General features: G+C 47.2%; 2 protein-coding genes across 3 annotated transcripts in view; one reads left to right on the top strand and one right to left on the bottom strand.

Annotated features, from left to right (window-relative positions):
* LOC131190450 (major histocompatibility complex class I-related gene protein-like) overlaps positions 1-4,988 on the bottom strand; it is a 33,779-nt gene extending 28,791 nt beyond the window's left edge. The window contains exons 1-2 of the mRNA XM_058167772.1: positions 4,913-4,988; positions 3,932-4,027 (exon numbers count right to left, since the gene is read on the bottom strand). Coding sequence (XP_058023755.1) covers positions 3,932-4,027; positions 4,913-4,988 — 172 coding nt within the window. The remainder of the gene's footprint in view (positions 1-3,931; positions 4,028-4,912) is intronic.
* LOC131192340 (zinc-alpha-2-glycoprotein-like) lies at positions 4,759-21,832 on the top strand. 2 transcript variants are annotated; one of them, XM_058171394.1, is made up of 7 exons: positions 4,759-5,073; positions 7,721-7,966; positions 10,379-10,654; positions 12,701-12,988; positions 15,222-15,293; positions 17,487-17,629; positions 18,225-21,832. In XM_058171394.1, the coding sequence occupies exons 1-7, from the start codon at positions 5,001-5,003 to the stop codon at positions 18,495-18,497; spliced, it is 1,371 nt and encodes a 456-aa protein (XP_058027377.1). In that variant the 5' UTR covers positions 4,759-5,000; the 3' UTR covers positions 18,498-21,832. The 2 variants fall into 2 exon arrangements, with proteins under 2 accessions (XP_058027377.1, XP_058027378.1); XM_058171395.1 differs by lacking the exon at positions 4,759-5,073 and having other exon boundaries at positions 7,827-7,966; positions 10,222-10,654.
* Positions 21,833-27,720: the final 5,888 nt, after the last annotated feature.

Raw genomic sequence — 27,720 nt, 5'->3', positions numbered from 1 at the left:
CTGGTTCTGTGGGCGTGGCTTGGTGGGCATGGCTTGGTGGTGGGGTCATGTGACTGGGTGGGCGTGGCTATGCAAATGGGGATCAAAAGGCAGAAACTCATTAGCAATGTCCTGCTGGAACAGGGTTGGATTAGATGACCTCCAGGTCCCTTCCAGCCCTGGGTTATCCTCTGAAGCTGCCTCTAGTGCCAGGTTTGTACTTCTTCCTCCCTCCCTCCCTCCCTCCCTCCCTCCCTTCCTTCCTTTCTTCCCTGCCTCCTTTCTCTCTCTCTCTCTCTTTCAAAAACGAACCCCTCTCACACCCAGTTTTTCCTCCCAGCAGGTTCCCAGTGGCTTCCCAGTGGCATGGCTTAGTGGGCGTGGCTTGGTGGACATGGCATGGGAAAATAATGTAAAATCTCCATTCACTCCCCACTCCAGGGGAAGGTTACTGCAAAATCCCCATTTCCTCCCGATCAGCTGGGACTTGGTAGGCAGAGAATAGATAGGGGCGGGGCCAGGTTTATTACTGGTTCTCTGAACTACTCAAAAATCAGATTCTGCTGAAAACCCACTTCTACTGCAGGCCCCCCACTGTTCCCACAGGCCTCGTAACCTTGCCTTCCTCCCATGGCTGGTGGTAGAGGGGAAAGCATGCCACAAGGAACGTTGTTGTTAAGGAGGACGGCTCCTCGGCCCCAGCCATGCGTTATCAAGCCCAGGCTATTGCAATAGCTTTTCACTCCAAGCAACCTGGGCTTGAAAACGCATGGCTGGGGCTGAGGAGGGGGTCCTCCTTAACAACCTCCAAAACTGCTCCAAGCCTGGGGTCCTCGTGGGCGCCTTCAACCTGGTTGCTTCTTTGTGCCTGGCTTTCCGGATGGGTCCCCAAAGCGCTGTGCTGCCAAAGACGCTCCCCCAGCAAGAGAACGGAGGAGAGAAGAAGCAGCTGCTGATTTGCTAAAAATGCCAACACAGTTCTGGGCTGCATAAACAGAGGGATAGAATCAAGATCACAGGAAGTGTTAGTGCCACTTTATAATGCCTTGGTAAGGCCACACTTGGAATACTGCATTCAGTTTTGGTCGCCACGATGTAACAAAGATGTTGAGACTCTAGAAAGAGTGCAGAGAAGAGCAACAAAGATGATGAGGGGACTGGAGGCTAAAACATATGAAGAACAGTTGCAGGAACTGGGTATGTCTAGTTTAACAAAAAGAAGGACTAGGGAACACATGATAGCTGTGTTCCAATATCTCAGGGGCTGCCACAAAGAAGAGGGAGTTGGGCTGTTCTCCAAAGCACCTGAGGGTAGAACAAGAAGCAATGGGTGGAAACTAATCAAGGAGAGAAGCAACTTAGAACTAAGGAGAAATTTCCTGACAGTGAGAACAATTAATAAGAGGAACGACTTGCCTGCAGAAGTTGTGAATGCTCCAACACTGGAAATTTTTAAGAAAATGTTGGATAATCATCTGTCTGAGATGGTGTAGGGTTTCCTGCCTGGGCAGGGGGTTGGACTAGAAGACCTCCAAGGTCCCTTACAACTCTGTTGTTATTTATTTATTTATTTATTTTGTCACAACATCATACAAAAAGATTATATAGTATATAAACATATAAACATATATAGGAAGAAGAAAAGAAAAACAATAGGACAGGAACGGTAGGCACGTTTGTGCGCTTATGCAACGCACCTTATGGTCCTCTTAGGAATGGGGTGAGGTCAATAGTAGAAAGTTTTTGGTTAAAGCTTTTAGGATTATGAGAAGAGACCACAGAGTCAGGTAAAGTATTCCAAGCACTGATGATTCTGTTACAGAAGTCATCTTTTCTGCAATCTAGATTAAAGCGGTTAACATTAAGTTTAAATCTATTGGTTGCCCTTGTATTATTATTATATTTATTATAATTATTGTATTATTGTTGTTATATTATTATTATTATTATTATTATTACTATTATTATTACATGGAGCGTTGTTCTCCGGTGACCTGTTTTATCTCCCCACCCCACACCCCGCTCTCTTGCCGACAGAGCGAGCGAGGCTTTGGGTCCTGTAAGTGTAAGTCCCATCCGGAAAGCCAGGCAGAGAGAAACAGGTTGAATGCTGGTGAAGTGCAGTGCTGTGCAAAACTGTCTCTCTCTCCCAGCGAGAGAGCGGGGGAGAGAAAACAGGTCGCCAGAGAACACCTGTTTTGGGGCTTTTCGCCAGCTGTTTTTTTTCTCTCTCTCTCTCTTCCTTTTGGACAGTTGGGCTGGCAGAGCAACGAGCGCAACCTGCGGAGGAGGCTTCCCTCCCCCCTCTTCCTCTCGCCCCTCCCCCCCACCGGCTGTGGCAGGAACGGGAAGGTGCGCACGCATGAGGGGAGGGGGAGGGGAGCCTCCGCCGCCTGGCTTTCCAAAAGGAAGGGGGGAAAAAAAACAGCTGGCGAAAAGCTCCAAAGAGAGCACGCACGGCTGCAAGGCTTTCCCAGAGTGAGAAGAGACGGAGGCAGGGAGCGAGAGAGAGAGAGAGAGAGAGCGAGCCGGGGTGGGGGGTCCTCTTCCCCCGGGAAACGAAAGCAAACAGAAATATAGCTCTTTCTGAAATAGAATAGAATAGAATAGAATAGAATAGAATAGAATAGAATAGAATAGAATAGAATAGAATAGAATAGGAGAGCATTTCACCGAGGCAGTCTTCGTCGGCGCTATCTTGAAGAACATCTTGAAGAAAGCTGAGATCAGGGAAGGCACAGGAAAGAGAAAGCGGCGCGGGCAGGGGAGCGCTTCCCCATGCGGTCCCCTTCTTTCTCTTGGCCTCCGCCGACAAGGGAGGAGGAAGGCCAGGCTTGGGGGATGGCCCCCACCCTGCAAGATTTCCCCCGCCGTTCTCTCCCAGCAACCTCTGATGTTGGCAACGGCAAATGTACCAGACGGAATGCTGTTGCCGTGCAAAGCCAAGGGCAGGGACGCTTTGCTCCCGCACTAAGGGTCGGGCCATGCCACTACGGTGACAGGGTGACAGGGAACCACGGCAGAGGGCCTAAAGAGCCACATGCGGCCCCGGAGCCGCAGATTGCCGACCCCTGGACTAGACATGCCCAGTTCCAGCAACCGTTCTTGATATGTTTTAGCCTTCACTTAGCAACAAATATGTTGGGCTCAATTGTGGTTGTAAGTCAAGGACTACCTGTATTATTATTGTTGTTGTTGTTGTTGTTGTTGTTGTTTTCATCATGGAGGTAACTTCAGAGCTCAACCTCTTTTCACCCACCTCTTTCCTCTCCTGGTCTGGGAAATGGGGGGGGGGGCTATCTACTTTCACACTCCTCAGAAAATAAGAGTTTCCTGGCAAGAGGCCGAGGTTGGGGGAGGGGCTGGGTTGCCTCCAGGTCAACCCCCTCCCTGTGCCTGGGACACTCCCCATGGCTGGCAAGGGAGATCCTGATGGGAGTCAGGCACACAAGCAGCTGGCTGGGAATCCCTGGAGTCCAGAGGAGATGTAACCAGATGTGGGCCTGCCCAGATGTTTTTAAGGTCAGCCAAGGGACGCTGGGGCTTCCTCTTTAGCTTTAAGAGAACCAACCTTCCCAAGCAGAGCAGAAAGGTTGACTCAGCCTTCCATCCTTTATAAGGTAGGTAAAATGAGGATCCAGATTGTTGGAGGCAATAAAGTTGACTTTGTATATAAATATACAAATGGATGAAGACTATTGCTAACATAGTGTAAGCCGCCCTGAGTCTTCGAAGAAGGGCGGGATATAAATGCAAATTAAAAAAAAGAAAGAAAGAAAGAAAGACCCTGACAGTGGGATGGGGCAGATTTCAGTTGTCCCCTTCCCCAGTTAGCCTCCTTGTCCTGGGGGTAGCAGATGACCTGCCTCAGTCTCCTCCTCCTCCTCTCTCTTCCTCCCCTTCTCCTCCTCCTCCTCTCTCCTTCCCCTCCTCCTCTCTCTCCTCCTCCTACTTGCTCTCCAGCAATTCTTCAGCCACCAACAGGGCTGCTCCTGGCTGGTTTCTGACACTTTCAGGTAGAAATAGCACAGGGAGCGCCTGGGAGAACCTGGAAGAGGAAGGGGGTGAGGGCAGAATTAGAGGGGGTCTGGTCTGCACCGCTATCCCTCCCCCCATATTAGCCTCCACTGTACTGAATGCTAAGATCTTCTTTTTATTGGGTCGGTGTCTCTGTTGGGATGTTTTTTTTTATTTCTTTTTGTCACAACAGTATACACAAACAATTGTTGTAGATAAAACAACATATTTTGAAGAAAATATATACATATATGTAAAAAAAATATGCATCAACTATATCAGTTTGATATGATGAAGGGAACAATAGGACAGGAACAGTAGGCACTTTTGTGCTCTTATGCACGCCCCTTATAGCCCTCTTAGAAATGGGGTGAGGTCAATACTAGACAGTTTTTGGTTGAAGATTTTGGGATTTTGAGTAGAGACTATGGAGTCAGGTAACGAGTTCCAAGCATTAACAACTCTGTTGCACAAGTCATATTTTCTGCAATCAAGTTTGAAGCGGTTGACATTTAGCTTGAATCTATTTTTTGCTCTTGTAATATTGCGATTGAAGCTGAAGTAGTCTTTTAGTACTTTTAGTAGTTTTGCCAAAAAGAAGAGCCGGGGTGGGGAGGGGGAAAGGGGTCGCTCCGGAGGAGTCGTGCAAGAAGAATTAGGAGGGAGGGGCTCACTCTGGCTGCGTTCTCACACTAGGCGTAACCAGGTCGTTCGCAGGCTAAACGGGGCTGTCCGGGAGCTTAAGAGGATCGCTGCGTGTTGTGGGCGAAGTAAGACTAGGCGCCTGTGATGGGGCGTGATAGAAGCGCGGAGTTTCGTTTTCGTCCCTTGCTGTTTATTTTTTCCGTCTCTCGGGGAGTTTGGGCGGGACATCAGCTGAGCTCGGAGCGGAGGACAAAGCTCCAGGTCAACGCACTGCAACCGTTGGCTTTCAGTCTCTGGGTGCGAAGTGAGGGGGGGGGGTCTTCGATCGCAGGTACGAAGGTGCGCATGGCCGGAGGGTGATGCCGCTGCACCGGACGCCCCTCTTGCTCCTGTGGGCTGGGCTGGGGTCCTTCGTGCCGGGGAGCCGCTGCGGTGAGTTTCTGGAAGGGTTTGAGACCCCACATTCACCCTCCGTGGGAAGTTTCTTTTCCCACAGGAAACAGTCTCCCGTCCCTCGTCCTTCGCTCAGCCTTGCTTAAGCCCTTCTTGTATTCTAATGGTAATTCCTCTTGGTATTTGAGCAAGGAAGTAAACGAGGAACGGCGAACTTTCAGATTCAGAGTCTTTAGCCTTTGGTTAAATTCACTTCCTCTATTTTTTTAATTCTTTTGTTTTATTTCCTGCTTTCAACATATGAACGAGGTTACACGTGCACAATACGAGGAAGGTTTGAACAAATCGTGGCTTTTGTGGGACATGATAACATTTGGTGTTTAATTTGCCGTCAATTCTAAGTAAAATTATAAACACTCAGTGAAAGTCACAAATGTTTACAAGTCAGGCAGACTCCTCCTCCTCCTCCTCCTCCTCCAATCAGGCAAAGGTTGAGCCTACAATCAGCTGCCCCTTGAAGAGTAAACAAACTCAGGATGACGTGTCTTTCTGTGTGTAGTACAGCAAACCTATTGCACCGTGTCAATTTATTGCACATTATGATTATGATTATGATTTTATTATTTTTCGTATTTTTATACCGCCCTATCTCCCTAGGGACTCAGGGCGGTTCACAGCCAGATAAAATACATATAAATACAGGATAAAACATACATTAAAAAACTTATTCTAAATGGCCAAATAATTAAAATAGCAATACACATAATAAAATCCCCAATTAAAACCAATTCAAAATTTAAAAATCTAGTCCAGTCCTGCGCAGATAAATAGATGTGTCTTAAGCTCGCGGCGAAAGGTTCGGAGGTCAGGAAGTTGACGGAGTCCTGGGGGAAGTTCGTTCCAGAGGGTGGGAGCCCCCACAGAGAAGGCCCTTCCCCTGGGCGTCGCCAGCCGACACTGTCTGGCCGACGGCACCCTAAGGAGTCCCTCTCTGTGAGAGCGCACGGGTTGGTGAGAGGTATTCGGTAGCAGCAGACGGTCCTGTAAGTAACCCAGCCCTATGCCATGGAGCGCTTTGAAGATAGTTACCAAAACCTTGAAGCGCACCCGGAAGGCCACAGGTAGCCAGTGCAGTCTGCGCAGGAGAGGTGTCACATGGGAACCACGAGGGGCTCCCTCTATCACCCGCGCAGCCGCATTCTGAACTAACTGGAGCCTCCGGGTGCTCCTCAAGGGGAGCCCCATGTAGAGAGCATTGCAGTAATCCAGACGAGACGTCACGAGAGCGTGAGTGACCATGCATAGGGCATCCCGGTCTAGAAAGGGGCGCAACTGGCGAACCAGGCGAACCTGGTAAAAAGCTCTCCTGGAGACGGCCGTCAAATGATCTTCAAAGGACAGCCGTCCATCCAGGAGGACGTCCAAGTTGCGCACCCTCTCCATCAGGGCCAATGACTCCCCCCCCCCCGCCCTGCAAGTCAATCGTACTATGTTGCTGTAAAGTTTATTTTTTGTTTAGGAGACTGACAGCCCATGGATAAAAACTGTTCTGAATTCAGCTTGTTTGTGCGGCTGCCTGTGCTTCTGTAGGAAGTTAGCATCCACCCGTCTCCTAGAAGAATGAAATATTTTAGAAAATATTAAAAAGGGGAGAATCATATATTTCCCTGGATGAGAAATGGAGAAACATGTTTTAAGGACAAAGCAGCTCCCTGGAGCTTCCTGCCTCCCTCCACCTTTGTCAATGGGCCAGAGGCGGAAACTCATTTTTCCTACCTTTGTCAATGGGCCAGAGGCGGAAACTCATTTTCCCCACCTTTGTCAATGGGCCATCATCTGCAACACAATAGGACCCATCTAGCAATAGAAACTCACCACATGGCACCTGGGAAGATTACACAAGCCAGAAGGGCTAGCTAAGACCCCCTACCCCCTGGGAGTCTGACAACCAATCAGGATACTCTTCCTGTGCCCCAGGAAGTTCAAAACTCAGAGAAAGCATAAAGCCAGGGCGTGCTCAGCATCTTGTCTCGTTTCTGTTCAGGAACTCAAGCCATGTGATCCTGACCACCATTAAACCATCTTTCCAAGCAGTCTCCATGTTTCCAGTGTCTTTTTCCCCACTTGGAACTGAAGCCGGATGCACATTTCTTCCAACACTATGTTGTTGTTGTAAAGTTTATTTTTAGTTTAGGAGTCTGACAGGCCATGGATAAAAACTGTTCTGAATTCAGCCTGTTTGTGTGTCTGGCTGTGCTTCTATACCTCCTTCCGGATGGTAGGAGAATAAAGAAGGGCTGACCAGGGTGTGAGTTGTCCCTGAGGATTTTCCTCGCTCTTCTAAGGCAGCAAGCGGACCTGAAGTCTCCATACTCCAAACCCTGCTCTGAAACTCCAAGCAGCTCCTGTCCTGCTGGTCCTCTGGGCAGTGGGCATGTAGGGTGAGATGGCGGTCAGGTCCACAAGCAGCTGTATTTACCTGGAGGTCTCCCTCACCAGATGTGCCCAGCTGTCTCCAAAGTCAGCCAAGAGTTGTTTGGAAACTTCTTTCAGGGTTGATAATCTCATGACTGGAATCCTCCAAAGTTGGTCTCCTGTTTGAGAGCTGCTTTGCATGATAGCATCGAGGGAGGAGCTGGAGCTACAGACCCTCCTAATTCTGTCCTTCAATCTCTTCCCATTCCAGGCTCCTCCAGGCACTCCCTGTGCTTTTCCTACCTGAAGGTGTCAGAATCCAGCCGGGGGCTGCCCCAGTTCCTCTCCATGGTCCACCTGGATGATCAGCCCATCGCTCGATATGACAACCACACCAGCAAGATGGAACCTCTGGTGCCCTGGATGGGAGCAAAGGAGGCAACAATCCCTGTGGCCCTTGAAAGGGCATTCAGGGCTGACCTGGAGCAGCTATCAAAACTCAGCCGCCAGACTAGAGGTGAGCCGAGGCAGATCTGCCTTCAAGCCCCAAATTCTCCCTCCAATCTTACTTTTTGCCTCTTGTCACTTTAATTATCAGGAGAGGCCAGCAGGCAAAATCCGGAAGGTGTTTTTGCCAAACGTCCAAAAGTTTTGGAAAAAGCAGCTTTTTTTTTTAATTTGCATTTATATCCTGCCCTTCTCCAAAGACTCAGGGCGGCTTACATTGTGTTAAGTAATAGTCTTCATCCATTTGTATATTATATACAAAGTCAACTTATTGCCCCCAACAATCTGGGTCCTCATTTTACCTACCTTATAAAGGATGGAAGGCTGAGTCAACCTCGGGCCTGGTGGGACTTGAACTTGCAGTAATTGCAAGCAGCTGTGTTAATAGCAGACAGACTTAGTCTGCTGAGCCAACAGAGGCCACTTTGGGACAACCATGACATGGATTGATTGAGAATCTTCAGAGTGGGCAAAGAATAGAAAGTGGCTAACTGGGGGCTTGGATGGTTTTCATGATTTGGAAAAGAAAATATCATTTAACTACCAAGGGCTGCAAGGGGCATAATAGTGAGAGATCCTTTCCTGTAAAGGAAAGAAAACACGCTTACCCCTTCTCTCTCATGGTCTTCATGATCTGGCCCCAGCCCAAAAGATTAAGTGCAGTCCCTGATCACAGAAAAGATCCCCTCCCTGTTGTGGTCTGCCAGCAGCCTGCAGAGCTGGCAGCAGAGTCAGACAGTGAGGAGTCTGGTGTCGGCGTTCCAGAAAACCCCCTTCCCAAGTAAAGACTCCGAAGCGAGCATCTTTCAAAGTTCTTTTACTAGGGTAGGTAAACTGGCACATCTGGGAAAATCCGAATCTGAGAGCTCCGGGTTTTCCCTCAGCAAATCAAAAACCCCAAAACCGCCCCCTGACTCCTCTGCCGATCACAGGCTCCAATCGCCAACCGTCCCATCTTGAGACAGCACTCTGACTACTCCTTCTCCAGATGCAGGATCGGCCTGACCTTGACCGGCAGGAAGAATGTTATTGTGTCTAATGGGCCCCTCTACTAATTCCCCTTCCTACTTTCCCACACATGAGAAAGTGGCAGCACGGCACCTTCCAGCCTAATATGGCTTCCAAAGCTGACAGGGAGGAATATGGGCCAGTCCTGGAGTCTGGGGAAGGCTCTGACGAGGGCTCTGCGTCAGAGCCAGAGATGGGGCCAGGGCCATTTGGAAGTTATGTGTGGACTCCAGAGCTTCCAGAGTCGGACATCAGAGAGGCAGAAGAACAGAGAGAGCCTGTTCCTAGTGCACGCATGCCCGCATGCGCAGAGCTGCCAGAAGGCAAAAGCAGTTAAAACAAAAGGGACAACTCAGGAGTAAGGCTTGGAGATGATTGGCCCCTCCCATAAGATATAAAGGAAGAGCAAAGGCATGTAGGCCTTTGCAGGAAGAAACGTTGTGGATGGTGTCGGTTTGTACTTCGAAGCTCCGTTTTTGACTCTGTGTTTCTGTGTGGCCTTGCCAAGATAATTGCCAATTAGGTCTTTGGCAGTGTGTCAAAGAATATAAAGGTGGGTGTTTACCAGCCTTATCTGAAGGACTGTGCCAGACTTCTGTTGGACTATTTATAAACTCTTGGTGATTCGGCATTCTGCTGTGAATGAAAGTATTCACAGCTGCTAAAATAAAAAAAAGGGGTTGTTTTTTTAATTTGAATTTATATCCCGCCCTTCTCCGAAGACTCAGGGCGGCTTACATTGTGTAAGGCAATAGTCTCATCCATTTGTATATTATATACAAAGTCAACTTGTATTGCCCCCCCAACAATCTGGGTCCTCATTTTACCTACCTTTATAAAGGATGGAAGGCTGAGTCAACCTTGGGCCTGGTGGGACTTGAACCTGCAGTAATTGTAATTGCAGGCAGCTGTGTTAATAACAGACTGCATTAGCCTGTTGAGCCACAAGAGGCCCAACTAATTGTTTTGGGACTAATTGTGTGTTTTTTACTATATCAGGAAGCCTAGATCAGACCATTCCCATTGAAAGAAAGAGGGGATCCATTTTCCCTCACTTGGTGGGGTTGTAGTTCACTTGCTAGGTCGCGTCCAACTTTTGACAAGCCCATGGACCACAGCACACCAGGCCCACCCCCTGTCTTCCACTGTCTCCCAGAGTTTGCCCAAACTCAAGTTCACTGTGTCAATGACCTTGCCTAACCATCTCATCCTCTGCTGTCCCCTTCTCCTTTTGCCTTCCGTCTTTCCCAACATCAGGTCTTTCCCAAGGAGCCCTCTCTTCTGCTCTGGTGGCCAAAATATTTGAGCTCCAGCTTCAGCTGGTGGGATGAGGGGAAAGAAAACACTTGAATGGCAGTTTGCAGGGTATCTAAGGGAGAGGAATACTCTCCCTCACCATCTGGGGATCTTTCAGGTCTTCACACCTGGCAGGCGGTTTTGGGCTGCGAGCTCGGGGAAGACGGGAGCAAAGGAGGGTTTTTGCACTACGGCTACGACGGGATGGACTTCATCAGCTTCGACAAGGAAACCCTCAGATGGGTGGCAGCCCAGCCCCAGGCCGAGAAAGTCAAGGAGATGTGGGAAGATGATACAAGGAGGTCCCAGAGGAATATAATCTACCTTGAGGAGACATGCATTCAGATGATGCAGAAATACCTGCCCTACCAGAAGGAGTCTCTGAAGAAGACAGGTGAGTGACTAAATGGGCCCTGGTGGTACAATTTTTTTTCTGGGCTCCCTCCTCTCTCCCTCCCCCATATTTTTCTACCCTACTGAGGCAAGTCAGGCTTCATACGCCTGACAGGAAGAGATCTGGCCATTTACCAAATCAAACTGCAGATGGACAGCAGGGGAAATCGCCTTCAGTGCCCCCGAAAATAAGTTTTTCAAAGAGAAAAACAACCAATGAAACTAATTAAGCATTTCCATGCTTAATTTCCATGAGGAAACCTTGCAAAGCAGAAGAACGTCTCAGTTCTCACATCCTGCGTTTGGGGCTGAAGCAAAAAGTGATTTTTTTTAAAATTTCCATCTGGAACAACTTGAACAAATTCAATGTGGGATATGAAAACTAAATCAGCCCCCAAACAATACAATTAGATCTACAAAAAGATCTTGACAGACTTGAACATTGGGTGCTATCTAACAAAATGAAATTCAACAGTGAAAAAGGTAAGGTTCTACATTTAGGCAAAAAACCCAAAATGCACAGATACCGTATATGTGGTACCTTGCTCAATAGTAGTACCTGTGAGAGGGATCTTGGAGTCCTAGTGGATAACCATTTAGATATGAGCCAGCAGTGTGCAGCAGCTGCTAAAAAGGCCAACACAGTTCTGGGCTGCATAAACAGAGGGATAGAATCAAGATCACGTGAAGTGTTAATGCCACTTTATAATGCTTTGGTAAGACCACACTTGGAATATTGCATTCAGTTTTGGTCGCCGCGATGTAAAAAAATGATGAGACTCTAGAAAGAGTGCAGAGAAGAGCAACAAAGATTAGGGGACTGGAGGCTAAAACATATGAAGAACGGTTGCAGGAACTGGGTATGCCTAGTTTAATGAAAAGAAGGACTAGGGGAGACATGATAGCAGTGTTCCAATATCTCAGGGGTTGCCACAAAGAAGAGGGAGTCAATCTGTTCTCCAAAGCACCTGAGGGCAGAACAAGAAGCAATGGGTGGAAACTGATCAAGGAAAGAAGCAACTTAGAACTAAGGAGAAATTTCCTGACAGTTAGAACAATTAATAAGTGGAACGACTTGCCTGCAGAAGTTGTGAATGCTCCAACACTGGAAATTTTTAAGAAAATGTTGGATAACCAACTGACTGAGATGGTGTAGGGTTTCCTGCCTGGGCAGGGGGCTGGACTAGAAGGCCTCCAAGGTCCCTTCCAACTCTGTTGTTATATTATATTATATTAATTATTTTGGTATGTGTCCCTTTCAAAAAATAAAGCTAAAGAATTCAATGCCCCCATCTCTGAGGCAGTGGTGAAATTCAAAATTTTTCGCTACCGGTTCTGTGGGCGTGGCATGGTGGTCATGTGACTGGGTGGGCGTGGTTTGGTGGTCATGTGACCGGGAAAACCAATTATCACGCTTTACACACAAAATGTCACAAAAGCTACACAACTGACTCACACACAATGCAAAAGCAGCCTGGACTTCACACAAAATGGCCCCTGCAACAAGCAGGAACAGAGTCACAGAGAGCTCAAAAAGAAAACAATTACATTTTACACAAAAATACAGGTTCAGGCAATAGGTAGTAAAAAAAGTTTCAAAAAGTAAAAAAAAAAAGATCACGAGACACAGCTGATTAACACAGATGATCTTGGAACCCTTTTTAAAAAAACTTTTTAAAGCATTATTTTACTACCGATTCGCCCAAACCGATAGTAAAAAAAACAAGAATAGAATATTCTATTTTTTTACCGAAGTAAAAAAAAATGCTTTAAAAAGTTTTTTAAAAGTTCCAACAATCAGATGTGCCATCCGATCTTGGGAACTTTTTTGTTTACTTTTTAAAGCATTTTTTTTATTACCAGTTCAGGCAAACCAGTAGCATTTTCACTACCGGTTTGGGTGAACCAGCCCGAACCGGTAGCATTTCACCCCTGCTTTGAGAGTCCCAGAAATTCAGAAGAGGAAAGGGAGCAATGGGAGAGGATGACCAAATGAGGACTTCTCTACTATTAAATCCCAGGAACTCAGATTTTGCTGTTTCTGCAGAGCCTCCGGTGGGGAAGGTGAATTGTAAGGTGGTCGATGACAGCCTGGAGGTCCTCATCTGCCAGGCCTTTGGCTTCTACCCCAAGGAGATCCTGGCCACCTGGACAAGAGACGAAGAGGTCTGCGAGTATGAGACCCTCCATAGGAACGTGGTCCCCAACTCAGACGGGACCTATTATGTCTGGCTCAGCATTGAGATCGACCCCAAGGAGAGGGACCGTTTTCAGTGTCACCTGGAGCACGAGGGCTTGCAGGAGCCCCTGGTCTTGGCCTTGAAGGAGGAAACAGGTGAGAGGCTGAGAAGTTACAAAATGTCATCTCTTGGTCAGATGGGATATAAATGTATTAAATAAGTAAAGGAAATAAACATCAATGTAACAGTAGGTTGTTCACCAATGTTGGATGGTTTTCTGCTGTCATCTAAAATTTTCAGAGGGAAAGGAGGAAGTTTAGGATTGTGTTTCGTGATGGTAAAGGAGTGATTATTGAGAGGGGAGTTGGAACTGGAAGCTGTAAGAACAAAGGTGTGAAAATAGAATAGAATAGAATAGAATAGAATAGAATAGAATAGAATAGAATAGAATAGAATAGAATAGAATAGAACAGAATTTTTTATTGGCCAAGTGTGATTGGACACATGAGGTATTTGTCTGTGGTGCATATGCTCTCAGTGTACATAAAAGAAAAGATACATTCATCAAGAATCATAAGGTACAACACTTAATGATAATCATAGGGAACAAATAAGCAATCAAAAAACAATCTCAATATAAATTGTAAGGATACAAGCAACAAAATTAAAGTCCTACAGTCATAAGTGGGAGGAGATGGGTGGTGGGAACGCTAAGATTAATAGTAGTGCAGATTTAGTAAATAGTTTGACAGTGTTGAGGGAATTATTTGTTTAGCAGAGTGATGGCGTTCGGGAAGAAACTGTTCTTGTGTCTAGTTGTTCTGGTGTGCAGTGCTCTATAGCATTGTTTTGAGGGTAGGAGTTGAAACAGTTTATGTCCAGGATATGAGGGATCTGTAGATATTTTCAGGGCCCTCTTCTTGATTCGTGCAGTATACAGGTCCTCAATGGAAGGCAGGTTGGTAGCCATTGTTTTTTCTGCAGTTCTAATGATCCTCTGAAGTCTGTGTCTTTCTTGTTGGCTTGCAGAGCCAAACCAGACAGTTATAGAGGTACAGATGACCGACTCAATATGATATGAAGATAAAAGATATGAAAGATACAAAATGTTGTTTTGCTTTCTGGCAGATTTATCTGATGGGACAGTTGCACCTGGTCATTCAATGCCCCTTTCAGCAGGGGAGGCTACGCTTTTCTCAGCCCAACAAGACAAAAATCCAATGTCAGCTACTTCAGAGCTATTCTTTTTGCAAAACTATATTTGACCTATTGCAATCCGCACATGCTTCCTTCTCCCTCCATTTACCTTCAGGTGAACTAGAGAGGGATCAGTCTGATACATTTGCTTAACCTGATCTTTGCCCAGGCTGAAGCACTGATGAAATGTAAAATTTGTTGCTACCGGTTCTGTGAGCGTGGCTTGGTGGGAGGGTCTGTTACTGGATGGGCGTGGCCAACTTTTTTTTAAACTTTTTTAAAGCATTTTTTACTACCTAATCGCCACAACCGGTAATAAAAAAATGCTTTAAAACAGTAAAAAAAAAAAAGTTCCGACAATCAGCTGTGCTGCACGATTGTTGGAACCTTTTTTTCCCTTGTTTAAAGCATTTTTTTTTACTACTGATTCGCCCAAACTGGTAGTTTTTATCACTACCGGTTCATGCAAACCGGTAGCATTTAACCCCTGGTCTAAAGCCTCTGGGCCCTCTGCACCTTTGGAGGGGAGGGACTTCCCTCAGATGGGGGCACTTCCTGGAGGCCAGTGCTGTTGAGCCCAGCTCCGGCTCGACACATGACGCTACAGGGATCCGGATCATGGGACCAGCCCCTAATCAAAGATCCAAAGGGATGACATATCAAGGATTTTTTTCAAGGGGTGCAGGGATCTGCATTTGGGAAGAATGGGCAGGGAATCAGCACACTGGCGGCCGGGATAGAGGGAGATGAGAACTGGGCGTTAGGAAGAGCTGCTTTAGTTCCGGGATTTGGTAGATGATGTGGCAGCTGAGGCTGTCAGACGAGGAGGGAGAGAGTGGCCGGGCGTCCAATCAACGGAGCAGTTCAGCCATGGGGCGGGGCATGAGCAACACAGGATGTTTAAAAAGGGGCTGAGAGGCAGAAGCTCTCAGCGCTGACTTTGTACAGAGAGACCTCGACTTTTACTGAGACCCGGGTTTGTAGCCGACCCAATAAACGAAGTCACTATCAGAAGGAAAACCAAGTTGGCTTGTTCCTTCTCGCGGCGTCTGACACAACTGTGGCTGAGCTAGCCGAGAAGTGCAGGTTGGGAAACGCTTCCCTTGATCAGCATCTCCACTTCGGGGAACTCAAGCATCTGTCTAGTCAAACAGATTCTCCTATTCTTCTCTTCTATTTCTCCTTCTTTAGCTAGACCACGGTGGAGTCTTTTCGGAATTGTCGCCGTCATGATCTTGGGACTTTGGATTCTCTTCCTGAGATGTAAGTGAAACAAACTCATCCACTGACTCAGCTCATGTCCTTCTGTGTTGACTGAGCTGGTTTGGGTGGGGACAGACCTTCTCTGAGAGTTGCAGCCAGAATCCCTGTGAGATCTTCCCTACAGACAACGTTTTGAACACGGGTGAGAAAGGAAGAAGCAGCTATGCAGCCACTGTTGCACTTCCTGCAAATCTCAATGCATTCCTGTTGTCTGGGAGAAAACCTCTTTGGCCTTAGCAGACTTTCTTCAGAGGAGCAAATATCAGCAGCTCAGGAGTCCAGGAAAAGTCCCTGAAATGATCTGAGAACTACTAGAAAACCCATAATCCTTTCCCTGAAGAAGACCTATTTGCCATGTCACCTGGCAAAAGGAAGCTTTGATGGAAGGGGAGGTCCATGGAGGGGAGGGGACCAGGGCCTCTGCCCCTGCTAGTAAATCACACCTGGGGACAGGCAAGAGCAGGGAGGAAGGTCCAGTGGTGGAAGTTCCTGCTGCTGCTTCTGCTCCCACTCAGAGCAAGAGACGTGAGAGGGAGGAAGGATGCAGGACGTGTCTCCTCAATTGAGTTTCACCACGTTTTTTTTTTTTATTTATTTACATTTATATCCTGCCCTTCTCCAAAGACTCAGGGTGGCTTACAGTGTATAAGGCAATAATCTCATTCTATTTGTACATTTACAAAGTCAACTTATTGCCCCCCCAACAATCTGGGTCCTCATTTTACCTACCTTATAAAGGATGGAAGGCTGAGTCAACCTTGGGCCAGGCTTGAACCTGCAATAATTGCAGGCTGCTGTGTTCTAATAACAGGCTTCTTACAGCCTGAGCCACCACGGCATCTCAGCACCTCCTTGTAATATTCTCAGCAAGAATTTGGAAGTGCTTTGCCATTTCCTTCTTCCTGGATGGACTTTCTGATTGGCTTGTGATTCTCTGATTTGTCTGAAATGGTATAGTGCCGTGATGGTGAACCTATGGCACGCGTGCCACAGGTGGCACGTGGAGCGATATCTGTGGGCACGCAAGAATTGCCCTAGCTCAACTCCATCGCACATGTACGTGCCGGCCAGCTGATTTTCGGGCCTTCCTGGCCCATCAGAAGTCAGGAAATGGGCCTTTTCTGGCCTCTGGAGGGTCTCTTGGGGGTGGGGGTGGGGAAGGCCATTTTTACCCTCCCCAGGCTCCTAGAAAGCCTCTGGAGCCTGGGAAGAGGGAAAACGGGCCTACCGGGCCCACCTTGCCATTACGTGCCAAAAGCAGTGGAAGCATGTGTGTGTCACACGCACAGGCACAGGGGGACAGGGCGCATTGAATTATGGCTTTGGGCACATGTGCGCATGGCCCCGCCCCCTGCTTTTGGCACTCGGCAGCAAAAAAATTACTCATCACTGGTATAGGGTTTCCTGCCTAAGCAGAGGTTTGGACTAGAAGACCTCCAAGGCAGTGGTGGGTTTCAAATTTTTTTACTACCAGTTCTGTGAGTGTGGCTTGGTGGGCATGGCAGGGGAAGGGAACTGTAAAATCTCCATTCCCTTCCCAATCCAGGGGAAGGATACTGTAAAATTCCTCCTGATCAGCTGGGACTTGGGAGGCAGAAAAGAGATGAGGGCGGGGCCAGCCAGAGGTGTTATTTACCCATTCTCCGATCTACTTAAAATTTCCACTACCGGTTCTCCAGAACTGGTCAGAATCTGCTGAAACCCACCTCTGCTCCAAGGCCTATTCCATTCCCTTCCATTCTCCTATGCCCTATCCCCATTCCATATTCTATTCTATTCTATTCTATTCTATTCTATTCTATTCTATTCTATTCTATTCTATTCTATTCTATTCTATTCTACTTTCTATTCTACTTTCTATTCCATTTTCTATTCTCTAACCCAGCCAGACCCAGCTTAGCCTTCCAAGATCAGTCAAAGTTGCTGGTTCTTAGATCTGGCAAGGTTAAGATTGGGTCACAAAAGTTGTGACATTTGAATTAAGAACTTCTGATTCCAGAGTTTATGGCAAACATCGTCTGTCTTGTAGCAGTAACAAGAATCCAAGAGGTTTAGCATCATTGTTGTAGAGTAATTGATGGGGATTCAGTGCAGATTCCTAGGGAGGCGTTCAGAATAAATCCTTCTCCAGCTCAGCCAGGAGCTGCTGCCCCTGAAATAAACGAACTATCTTCTCTTTTTACCATCTGTCAGGCTGGTGGAAGAGACTCAGAAAAAATCTATATCAGGAAGTAACATCCTTGCATCTTCCACAAATCCATCTTTCTCCCTCTATGGATGGTACAGAAGATGAGATGAAATCACAGACTTTGCCCCAACCTAAAACAACATCAGAGGTGAGTCTGAATTTGAAGAGACAAAACTCCGGACTTGGAATGTACCTGAGAACCAAGACCCTCAGGGGGGTTGGGGTGGGGAATTAAATTGTTCCAAAGTTGTCATGTGGGGATTGTGGGGGTTCCTGGGCCTCCTTCTCTGATGGGCCACTCTGCAATGGAAGATGCAGCTCAGCTCAGCCTCTCTGGGGCCCATCAGCTCCAAGGGAGGAGTGAGAGATGGTGAAGGACCCAGGAGCAGGAATTGGGGCACCTGGGAGAAATGGGTTTCTGTCCAGGAAGGACTGGAGAGGAGGGGAGGGGGAGAAGGAAAAGGGCAGCTGGAAAAGCATGAAGGGGACTCCTTGGCCATGATAAGCTGGAGGCATTAGAAAGCCTGGGGGAGAAGTGAGGTGTTGTGGCTCCGGCCCCCCACCAGCAGCTCTTTGTCCAGAGAGAGTTATCCTTCCTTCTTCTTTGGCTGCTTCTCCTCCTGCCTGTGGAGGTTGCAGTGGGGGAGGGGGGAAAGAGAGCTGAGGGGAGGAGAGAAGAAACACGCCCCTCCCCCCATGCAAACGGTGGTGTTGACATTCTTCATTTTTTTCTCTCTTTGAAGCACAAGGCATCCGATGGACCGCGGAGGATAGGGCGTGATCTAGAAATCACTGTGTTGTCATTGCACAGGCAAGAAGGAAAGGAACCTCCAGCATGGAAAACTTGGACGTGTTATCCGAAAGCCAAGATCAAAGCAAGATCTAAGTCCAAACCAACGAAAGCCCTCCAAAACATCCGAAGTAAACCAAAAGACCCAGCAGCCCTAGAAGGAGAACCAGGATTCATCTACAACGTCATACACTGTAAGGACTGCAACAGCCAGTATGTAGGATAAACAGGCAGAAGACTAGCAAAGCGCATCCATGAACACCAACCGGCGGTCAGAAGACGAGATGAAAACCCCTTAATTTCATAATAGAGGGATAGATTCAGTGGTGAGATTCTGTTGTGTCTTGCCCGCTTTCACCGCAGTCGGGGCCTTCTTATCTGCTTCCGAACGCTGAGGAATGTCCTAGTATGCCTCCTGGCCCCAGCCCTGGCTCCATGCCCAGACAGGCTGAGGAGGAGGAAGCACCTCCAGCCCCCAGCTCTGGCTCCATGCCCAGGCAAACAGAGCAATAGACCCCTCCCCCTCCCCCACAGCATGTAAGCCTGAGGGAGGTCAATTACCAACAGCTGCCGACTGGAGTGACCCTCGCTTCAGAAGAATTGATAGGCGGCGGCGACAGAAGGAAGGGAGGGGCAGGCCTGGATAAGTGCTGAGTCATGGAGCCACACCCCATGGCCTATATAAAGGATCTGCTTTCTGGCATTCTCTGAGTCAGGCAAAGTCTAACATATCTTGCTGAAGTCACTTTCTGGTCTCTTGCCTGCCTTGAGAACTTTGCTAGGACTTTGGCAGAGCTGCAGAGGCATGCCTGATTCGGATTTCCCTGACCCGGCCATCAGCAGAGGAGTGGGACACGACAGATTCAGCCAGTTCGCACCACTTCGGGAGAACCGGTGGTTAACTTTCTGAGCAGTTTGTGAACTGGTTGTTGGAAGAAATCATTAGGGCAGAGAACCGGTTGTTAAATTATTTGAATCCCACCACTGGATAGATTCAACCATAGTTTCAATTGGGAAACTGTGAATACCGTTAGATCAAGCCAAATCCACAAAAAAGGAAAAGAAGGGGCGGGGGGGGGGGGAGAGAAATGCCAGATAATTCCTGGAGCCCTGGCACTCGGACAAATTGGCCATCAAGAGGTACACAGAGATAAACAACATCTGCATACCATTCAAAAGAGACAATAAAGAAGTCCAAAAGGAAACAAAAGACTAGAACACCACCTATCCAGCAATCAACACCGACAGTATACCGAACAGAAATTAACGCCAAGGTTAACATTAGACCGACAATCAAGTAAACAACGTCCCAAACAAGCAATTACCAATGCAGACAAAGAAGCTCACAACAGCTTAATCAAGGAATCTCCAAGAACACGCCCACCAACTGACAGGGGAAACCATATAAAAATAAGAGCAAATCCAACTCCCTTCTGGCACTGATGATGTTACCTGGTTTGGTAATGAAATGTCTGCAAGTCAGAGAGCACCCAGCAGAACACTGCAGGAGGTGTTCAGCACCTGGCAACCCCTCTGTCGTGTCCCACTCCTCCTCCTCTGATGGCCGGGTCTGGGAAGTCTGTATCAAGCGTGGCCATGAAGCCTCTGCAGCTTTGCCAAATTCCTGTCAGAGTTCTCAGGGCAGGCAGGAATCCAACCAGATGAGACTTTGCCTGACTCAAGGAATGCCAAAAAGCAGATCCTTTATATAGGCCATGGGGTGTGGCTCCATGACTCAGCACTTATCCAGGCCTGCCCCTCCCTTCCTTTTGCTGACGTCGCCTCTCCATTCTCCGGAAGCGGGGATCTGTCCACTGTATCTTTTCGTCCTCCTGCTCAGCTGCCGGCAATTCTAGCTCGTGGCTGGCTTCGTGCTCACACGCTGTAGGGAGGTTTGTTTGCTCAGTCTGTCCGGGCATGGTGCCAGGGCTGGGGGCTGGAGGCATGCCAGGCCATTCTTCTTCACTATCAGTCTCTGGCTCAGATAGCAGGAGATGGGAGGGGCCCGGCTGAGGAGAGGAGGGCGGGCGAGGCACAACACCCTCCTTGTGAGGAGACGAACATATCCAAGGCCATGAGATTTTCCTTGACTGGGACCCCAACCTGTTCTGTTTTTCCGTGGAATTGCCTTATGTCTATAGTTGAGCAGAGATTAATGATGGTGCTCTCCAGCTTTGTCATGGAACCATCACTGGAACCCCATTTTGATATCCAAAATCTGAATATCTGGAGAACATTTAAACTGAACATGACTGGTGGATTCATTTTGATGGACCCACTATTCGTGCCAGTGTTAAAATTGAGCCAGTTGCTTGGCGAGGTAAGACAAGTACACTTTAGGTCAAAGAATAGCCCTCAACTGGCTTTTAATCTCTTTAAGGCAATTTGCTTTGCCCACAACTTGGGCGAGGAGTGAAAGGAGGGGTGTGTGTGTATGTGGGACCTTATATTTTATTGTGACGTAAGGAATCCAATAGAATAGAATAGAATAGAATTTTTATTGGCCAAGTGTGATTGGACAATAGCTAGGCATTGTTGTGGTCTATCAGCAGCCTACAGAGCTGGCAATGGAGTCGGACAGCGATGAGGCTGAGGTGAGGCCAGGGCCATCGGGGAGTGAGGTGTGGACTCCAGAGCCTCCAGACACTGATAGTAGTGAGGCAGAGGAACAGGAGGAGCCTGTTCCTAATGCACGCATGAGAAGAGCTGCCAGAAGGCAAGAGCAGCTCAAGCAAAGAGGACAACTTGGGAGTAGGGCCAAGAGATGAATGGCCTCTCCCATAAGGCTTAAAAGACCAGCAACGGCGTTTGGGCTGTTTGTGGGAAAACAACGTTAATAGCCTTGCTCCTTATCTTGCTGCATTTATTTCTTGTCGGCGTCTTCTGCTTTTGAACTTTTGCCAAGAAAAGCCTTTGGCAGTTTGCCTAATTAGACCAAGGTTGGTGATAATACTGAAGAACTGTGTTATGAAGAATTTGCTTTGATTTAGTTTGGACGATGCTGAGAATGAGTTAACTCTCAGCTGCTCTAATAAAGTCTGTTTGTTTTTGAACTGATTTTGAACTACTACTACCTACTTGGGCCTGGGTCACAACAGTGCTTTTCAAACTTGTATAAAAGGCGGTCCTCTGTGGAGCGGGGTGGGAGGGAGCATTTTGGAATTTGCTTCTTCATATTACAAAAGTATGGCAAAAGACCTTTAAAAATAGTTGTTTATGGAGCGACTGGACAAAAGGATGTGCGGAAAACCAGTTTCCTGAGGAAGGATCATTTCAGTTAAAAAGATCATATATTTAAATAAGAAAATGTCAAAGAATGGGTCTAACAAACATGTGTGCCTGTTTTGCACAAATTCTTATTGCTGTAATACATCTATCAGTATTCAACTGGGGGGAGGGACAATGTATGTAAGTGGGTTGTTCTCGTTTGTATTTTTTTGATGCACAATTTTTTTAAAAAAATTTTTTGTCTAGTTTTGATTTCTCTTTGTAAGTCTTTTTTTAAAAGTTTCTATTGTAATTTTTTTTGAATCAAATAAAAATTAAAGAACAGGTTTAACAAACAGGTGCGGGGAAACTTACTATCGGTGGGAAGGGAGGGTCATTTTAAAGAAACCCCAGAGCAAGGGCCAGTTAGAGCAGCGGTCTCCAACCTTGGTCCCTTTAAGACTTGTGAACTTCAACTCCCAGAGTCCCTCAGCCAGCAAAGCAAAGCTGGCTGAGGAACTCTGGGAGTTGAAGTCCACAAATTTTAAAGGGACCAAGGTTGGAGACCCCTGAGTTAGAGCCAGGAGGAGCCTGGAAAGGGAAGAGGGTGAAGGGCAGAATTGGGGAGGGGAGGATCTGCAGCTCCAGCTCCTCCCTCCAGGTTGTTCTAAAACAGTGGTTCTCAACCTTTATAGTGCTGCGACCCCTTTAATACAATTCCCCACCATGTGGCGACCCCAACCATAAAATTATTTTCGTTTTGAATTTATTGCGCCTGAAGCCGTATTGGCTAGCGATCTGAACTGCTTGCGATTGCCTTGAGGACAGAGGCATTAAAGTGGAGACTCCTCCCCTATTAAGTTTATTGCGCCTGAAGCCAGATTAGGCTAGCAATTGGGAGTGATTGCAGCTGGTTTGAGAGGGAGACCTCAGAGCAAAGATTTCTCTCTTTTTTAATTCATCGCGCCTGAAGCCAAATTCGGCTAGCGATTTGAAGAGCCTTCAGCTGGCTTGTGGAGTCAACCATTGGAGCGTGATTCTTCCACTCGCAAGTATACTTCCCATATTTCCGATGGTCTTAGGCGATCTCTGGCAAATCGTCATTCGACCCCCAATGGGGTCCCGACCCACAGGTTGAGAACCGCTGTTCTAAAAAGACTGATTTCACAGTTTGGGGCAGCTGGATCGCAGCCAGAAGAGGCCACCCTCCATCAAAGTCCTCCCCTAGAGACTTTTCTGATTGGGGTGGAAGGTATCTGGAGGAGGACTCTGTGAGGGGGAAAATTAATGGGGACCCACAATATTGGTGGTTGTTGTACCCTTTGCATGCCCTTCTAAGCACAGTAGAGTTGTGGGGGGGCAGGGCTGAGATGGGTTCAATATTAATATTCATTTTCTGATGAATGCATAGGATATTCTGGGTATTTTGGTGTATGGTTCCTCTTTTTCTACACTGCAGTTCCCTATGTCAGCGAACTTTGTCTAAACAAGGGTTGCTGAGGCTGTGGGAAATAGGGAACTGAGCAAAACCAGTGCATTGCTACAGAACAACTGAAGACTGATGAGTTCCCTATCTATCCCCTTGTCATTGATGAAGATGTTGAAGAGTACTGGACCTAAAACAGAGCCTTGGGGTACTCCACTGGATACTTCCCTCCATGTAGATGCGATTCCATTGAGGACTACTTGTTGAGTGCGGTTGGTCAGCTAGTTATGAATCCACCTGGTGGTGATGCTGTCTAACCCACATTTTTCTACTTTATCTAGTAGTAGGTTATGGTCTACTTTATCAAATGCTTTACTGAAGTCCAAGTAAATTATATCGACAGCATTCCTCTGGTCCACTAATTCTGTCACTTTGTCAAAGAATGCAATAAGATTAGTCTGGCATGATCTGTTTTTGACAAACCCATGTTGGCTTTTGGTTATTACTTTGTTTGCTTCTAGGTGTTCACTGATTCGTTAATAAGTGGTTAATAAGAGAGGCAACTGACTCAGTTGCTATGACAATAAGGAAAGTCATGTGCTTTGTGGTTTTAAGGTATATAAGACGAAGTTGGACAATGGGAGGGGGCCAATCGGCCTCAAGCCGCCCCTTTGGACTGCTTGTCCAATTGACCCTCATTGCAACGTGACTATGAGGTAAGTGCTTTATGGACGTTATGCTCTTAAATTTAATATACCTCTGGATCCTAAGTGAGATGCTTTATGGTGTGCTGTCTGTTTCAATTTCTAATAAATGCAGCTACGCTCGTAATCAGTTTTTTCCCCTGACAGATCAGCCTTTGGACAGGACTGGAGGTGGGGGGAGGAGGAGGTGGACAGAGCTCTGAGCATTCTCCTTTTACTTTCACTTTCACTTTCACTCCTGGCTCAGAAATAGGAATGGGAAAAACACCTCAGTGAAGCCCAAGGAAAGGAAGCAGTTTTCTTGCGAAGGAGGCATTTCAGAGAGAGGAGAGGCAGCCCGGGACAGCACCCCCCTTTCCCTCCCTGCTTCTCCCCTTTCCCCCATTGCAAGACTCACTAAAACTCAGCGAAGGGCTTTAGAGCCTGCGGGGAAGAGCTGGTCCTTAATGGTGAGGATCGGCAGGGATCCAAAGTGCCAAATTTGCCTCACTTTGTGTCTTGCCTAGATTCATTTCTGCATTTGGCGCTGAAGGTAACTGCTGGACTAGCAGGGTCAAGAGCCCAGAAAAGGTGGAGTGAAAAAAGTGGGAAGGCCTGGCAGGTGAGAAAGGGAAGGATTTTATTTTTAATTGCCTGGATTTAAAGAATGCCCGATTCCAGACCTCTCTTGTTTACAACCCAGGCAACCCATCGCCTTCCTCGGGAGTTCCAGAAAAGCTCCCCATCATCCTGTAAGAAGCACCCCCTCTTTAGGTACCCCCTCCTCAAAGAATTTCCCCTTCAAAAAAGACTTAACGACAAAAGAGGCCTCTACAGTTCCCTGAAATTAAGAAACAATCCATGCCTCTCCATTGGTGTCCCTATTGGTGATAGCACTAAACCATCTCAGGCACCATTTACGCGTCTAAAGCAGCGGCCCCCAACTTTTTGGGCACCAGGGACTGGAGAGAGGTTTTTCCGTGGACTGGCGGGGATGTGGTTCTAAATAGAATAGAATAGAATAGAATAGAATAGAATAGAATAGAATAGAATAGAATAGAATAGAATAGAACAGAACAGAATTTTTTATTGGCCAAGTGTGATTGGACACACAAGGAATTTGTCTTTGGTGCATATGCTCTCAGTGTGCATAAAAGAAAAGATACCTTTATCAAGGTACAACATTTACAACACAATTGATGGTCAATATATCAATATAAATCATAAGGATTGACAGCAACAAAGTTACAGTCATACAGTCATAAGTGGAAAGAGATGGGTGATGGGAACAATGAGAAGATTAATAGTAGTGCAGATTTAGTAAATAGTCTGACAGTGTTGAGGGAATTATTTGTTTAGCAGAGTGATGGCCTTCGGGAAAAAACTGTTCTGGTGTCTAGTTGTTCTGGTGTGCAGTGCTCTATAGCGTCGTTTTGAGGGTAGGAGTTGAAACAGTTTATGTCCAGGATGCGAGGGGTCTGTAAATATTTTCACTAAATATTACGGGAAGGAGGAATAGCATAACATGGTGGGGGAAGCTCTTCTTCCTCTTCAGTCACTTTGGCTAGTTTGTTTCTTTTTCTGAAAGTGACAAGGGGGCAAATTTTAGAAGAGGATGTTGAAGTGAGCCCACATGCTCTCTGAATGTCTGGCTGACAAAGGAGATTGAAAAAGAAACCTACACAGAGTTCCTCTTCAGTTCGCCTGATGGTAGCAAATTTGTTGATAAAATCCAAGTCAAGGCTGCCTTCAGGAGGCCAGGTTCCTACGTTAGAACCAATTTAGTAGGTTGGCCAGATGAATTTATAGAGGGTTTTCAGCTTTTCAATTTTGGGGGTAGGGGTTGAAACAGTTTATGTCTAGAATGTGAGGGGTCTGTAAATCTTTTCACAGCCCTCTTCTTGATTCGTGCAGTATACAGGTCCTCAATGGAAGGCGGGTTGGTAGCAATTATTTTTTCTGCAGTTCTAATGATCCTCTGAAGTCTGTGTTTTTCTTATTGGGTTGCAGAACCGAACCAGACAGTTATAGAGGTGCAAATGACATACTCAATAATTCCTCTGTAGAACTGAATTAAGAAACAATCCTTGCCTCTCCGTTGGTGTCTCTATCGGCGATAGCACTAAACGGTCTCAGGCACTATTTACACATCTAAAGCAGCGGCCCCCAACTTTTTCGGCACCAGGGACTGGTTCCGTGGAGAGAGGTTTTTCCGTGGACCGGAGGGACTGTGGTTCTAAATGCTGCCTGCATCTCAAAGATGAGGCTTTGCTTATTTGTGTGGCCCAGCCTGTGGCATGCTGTGGCCCAGGGCCGATCCATGGACCCCAGCTCTAAAGAACTCAAGCAGCTAGGCACCTGAAAAGTATCTCTTTGTTTCATTCGTGAGTACCCAAAGCCACAAACAGACAGCCGACAGGCTTTTACAAAGCAGACCGTTAAAAGACCCTTTTAAATTTATATTCCCATCTGCCTTCAAAGGCACGATATAATACACATTTAAAGAATATTCATATTTTACAACCCAAAATATTTCAATTTCAAAGGCCCGGCTCTAGAATGATATTGTCATGTCCCACTCCTCCGCTGATGGCCGGGTCAGGGAAATCCGAATCAGGCGTGCCTCTGCAGCTCTGCCAAAATCCTAGCAAAGTCCTCAGGGCAGGCAGGAGACCAGAAAGTGACTTCAGCAAGATATGTTTAGACTTTGCCTGACTCGGAGAATGCCAGAAAGCAGGACCTTTATATAGGCCATGGGGTGTGGCTCCATGACTCAGCACTTATCCAGGCCTGCCCCTCCCTTTCTTCTGTTGCCTCCGCCTATCAAGTCTTCTGACGCGAGGGTCACTCCAGTCTGCAGCTGTTGGCAATTGACCTCCCTCAGGCTCACATGCTGTGGAGGAGGGGGAGGGGTCTAGTTGCTCCGTTTGCCTGGGCATGGAGCCAGAGCTGGGGGCTGGAGATACTTCCTCCTCTTCAGCCTGTCTGGGCATGGAGCCAGGGCTGGGGCTGGGAGGCATACTAGGACATTCCTCCATGTTCGGAAGCAGATAAGAAGGCCCCGGCTGTGGTGAGATCGGACGAGACACAACAGATATAAAAATCCATGCACCCATCGGCTTTATCCCAAAAGGTGCTTCTTCAGCTTCTCTTGGATAAGAAGTGACACGTCTTCAAAGAAAAAAAAAACCAGAAAGTCCCGTTGCCTCCTGAAAAAAAGCCCCTTTGGGACATCCATGACCTGGATGATGGAGAATCTCCATAGACTTTTAGCCATGCACTTTGGAATGAACATCCTTTGAATGGTGTGGGAGTAGGAAGGGAGTTTCAGAGAAAAACTGCAGACTACAGGAACATTTGCACTACTCAGGTGACCCTGAGGACACAGATAATGTTGTGGTCCACCAGCAGCCTGTGGAGCATGGGCCAGTCCTGGAGGCTGGGGAAGGCCCAGATGAGGGCTCTGTGTCGGAGGCAGAGGTGGGGCCAGGGCCATCAGGGAGTGATGTGCGCACTCCAGAGCCTGACAGTAGAGAGGCAGAGGAACAGGAGGAGCCTGTTCCTAATGCACGCATGAGAAGAGCTGCCAGAAGACAAGAGCAGCTAAAGCAAAGAGGATAACTCGGGAGTAGGGCCAAGAGATGACTGGCCCCTCCCATAAGGCTTAAAAGACCAGCAACGGAATTTGGACTCTTTGCCGGAAAGCAACGTTGATAGCTTCGTCTTGTTGCATTTGTTTCGTATCGGTGTTTTCTGAACTTTTGCCAAGAAAGGCCTTTGGCAGTTTGCCTAATTGGATCAAGGTTGGTGATAGGACTGAGGAATTGTGTTGGGAGGAATTTGCCTTAATTTAGTTGGACTACGCTGAGAATGAGTTAATTCTCAGCTGTTCTAATAAAGTTTGTTTGTTTTTACACTGACTGAGTTTCCTGTTACCTACTTGGGCCTGGGTCACAACAGATAAACCTCCAGGTGGCCTCAATGACTCTTTAAAAGGATGCAAATAGCTAGCTGTCTGCAAGGAAGATAAATCCTTCCATTCCCCACCATCCAGTCAGAGCTGAAGAAGCTTCTTGGATGAGAAGTGAAACATCTTCAAAGAAAAAAACCAAAAAGTCCAGTTGTCTCCTGAA

The sequence above is a fragment of the Ahaetulla prasina genome, chromosome 2 (assembly GCF_028640845.1).
Source record: "Ahaetulla prasina isolate Xishuangbanna chromosome 2, ASM2864084v1, whole genome shotgun sequence".
NCBI lineage: Eukaryota > Metazoa > Chordata > Lepidosauria > Squamata > Colubridae > Ahaetulla > Ahaetulla prasina.
Note: the sequence above shows the minus strand (reverse complement) of the source record. Positions and strands in the feature narration are given on the sequence as shown.

Excerpts from the sequence above, each read along its gene's own strand:
- LOC131192340 (XM_058171394.1), top strand. The coding sequence starts at position 5,001 with ATGCCGCTGCACCGGACGCCCCTCTTGCTCCTGTGGGCTGGGCTGGGG. Across the intron at positions 7,967-10,378 it reads ACTCAGCCGCCAGACTAGAG|GTCTTCACACCTGGCAGGCG; the intron begins GTGAGCCGAGGC and ends GGGATCTTTCAG. Across the intron at positions 15,294-17,486 it reads TTGGATTCTCTTCCTGAGAT|GCTGGTGGAAGAGACTCAGA; the intron begins GTAAGTGAAACA and ends ACCATCTGTCAG.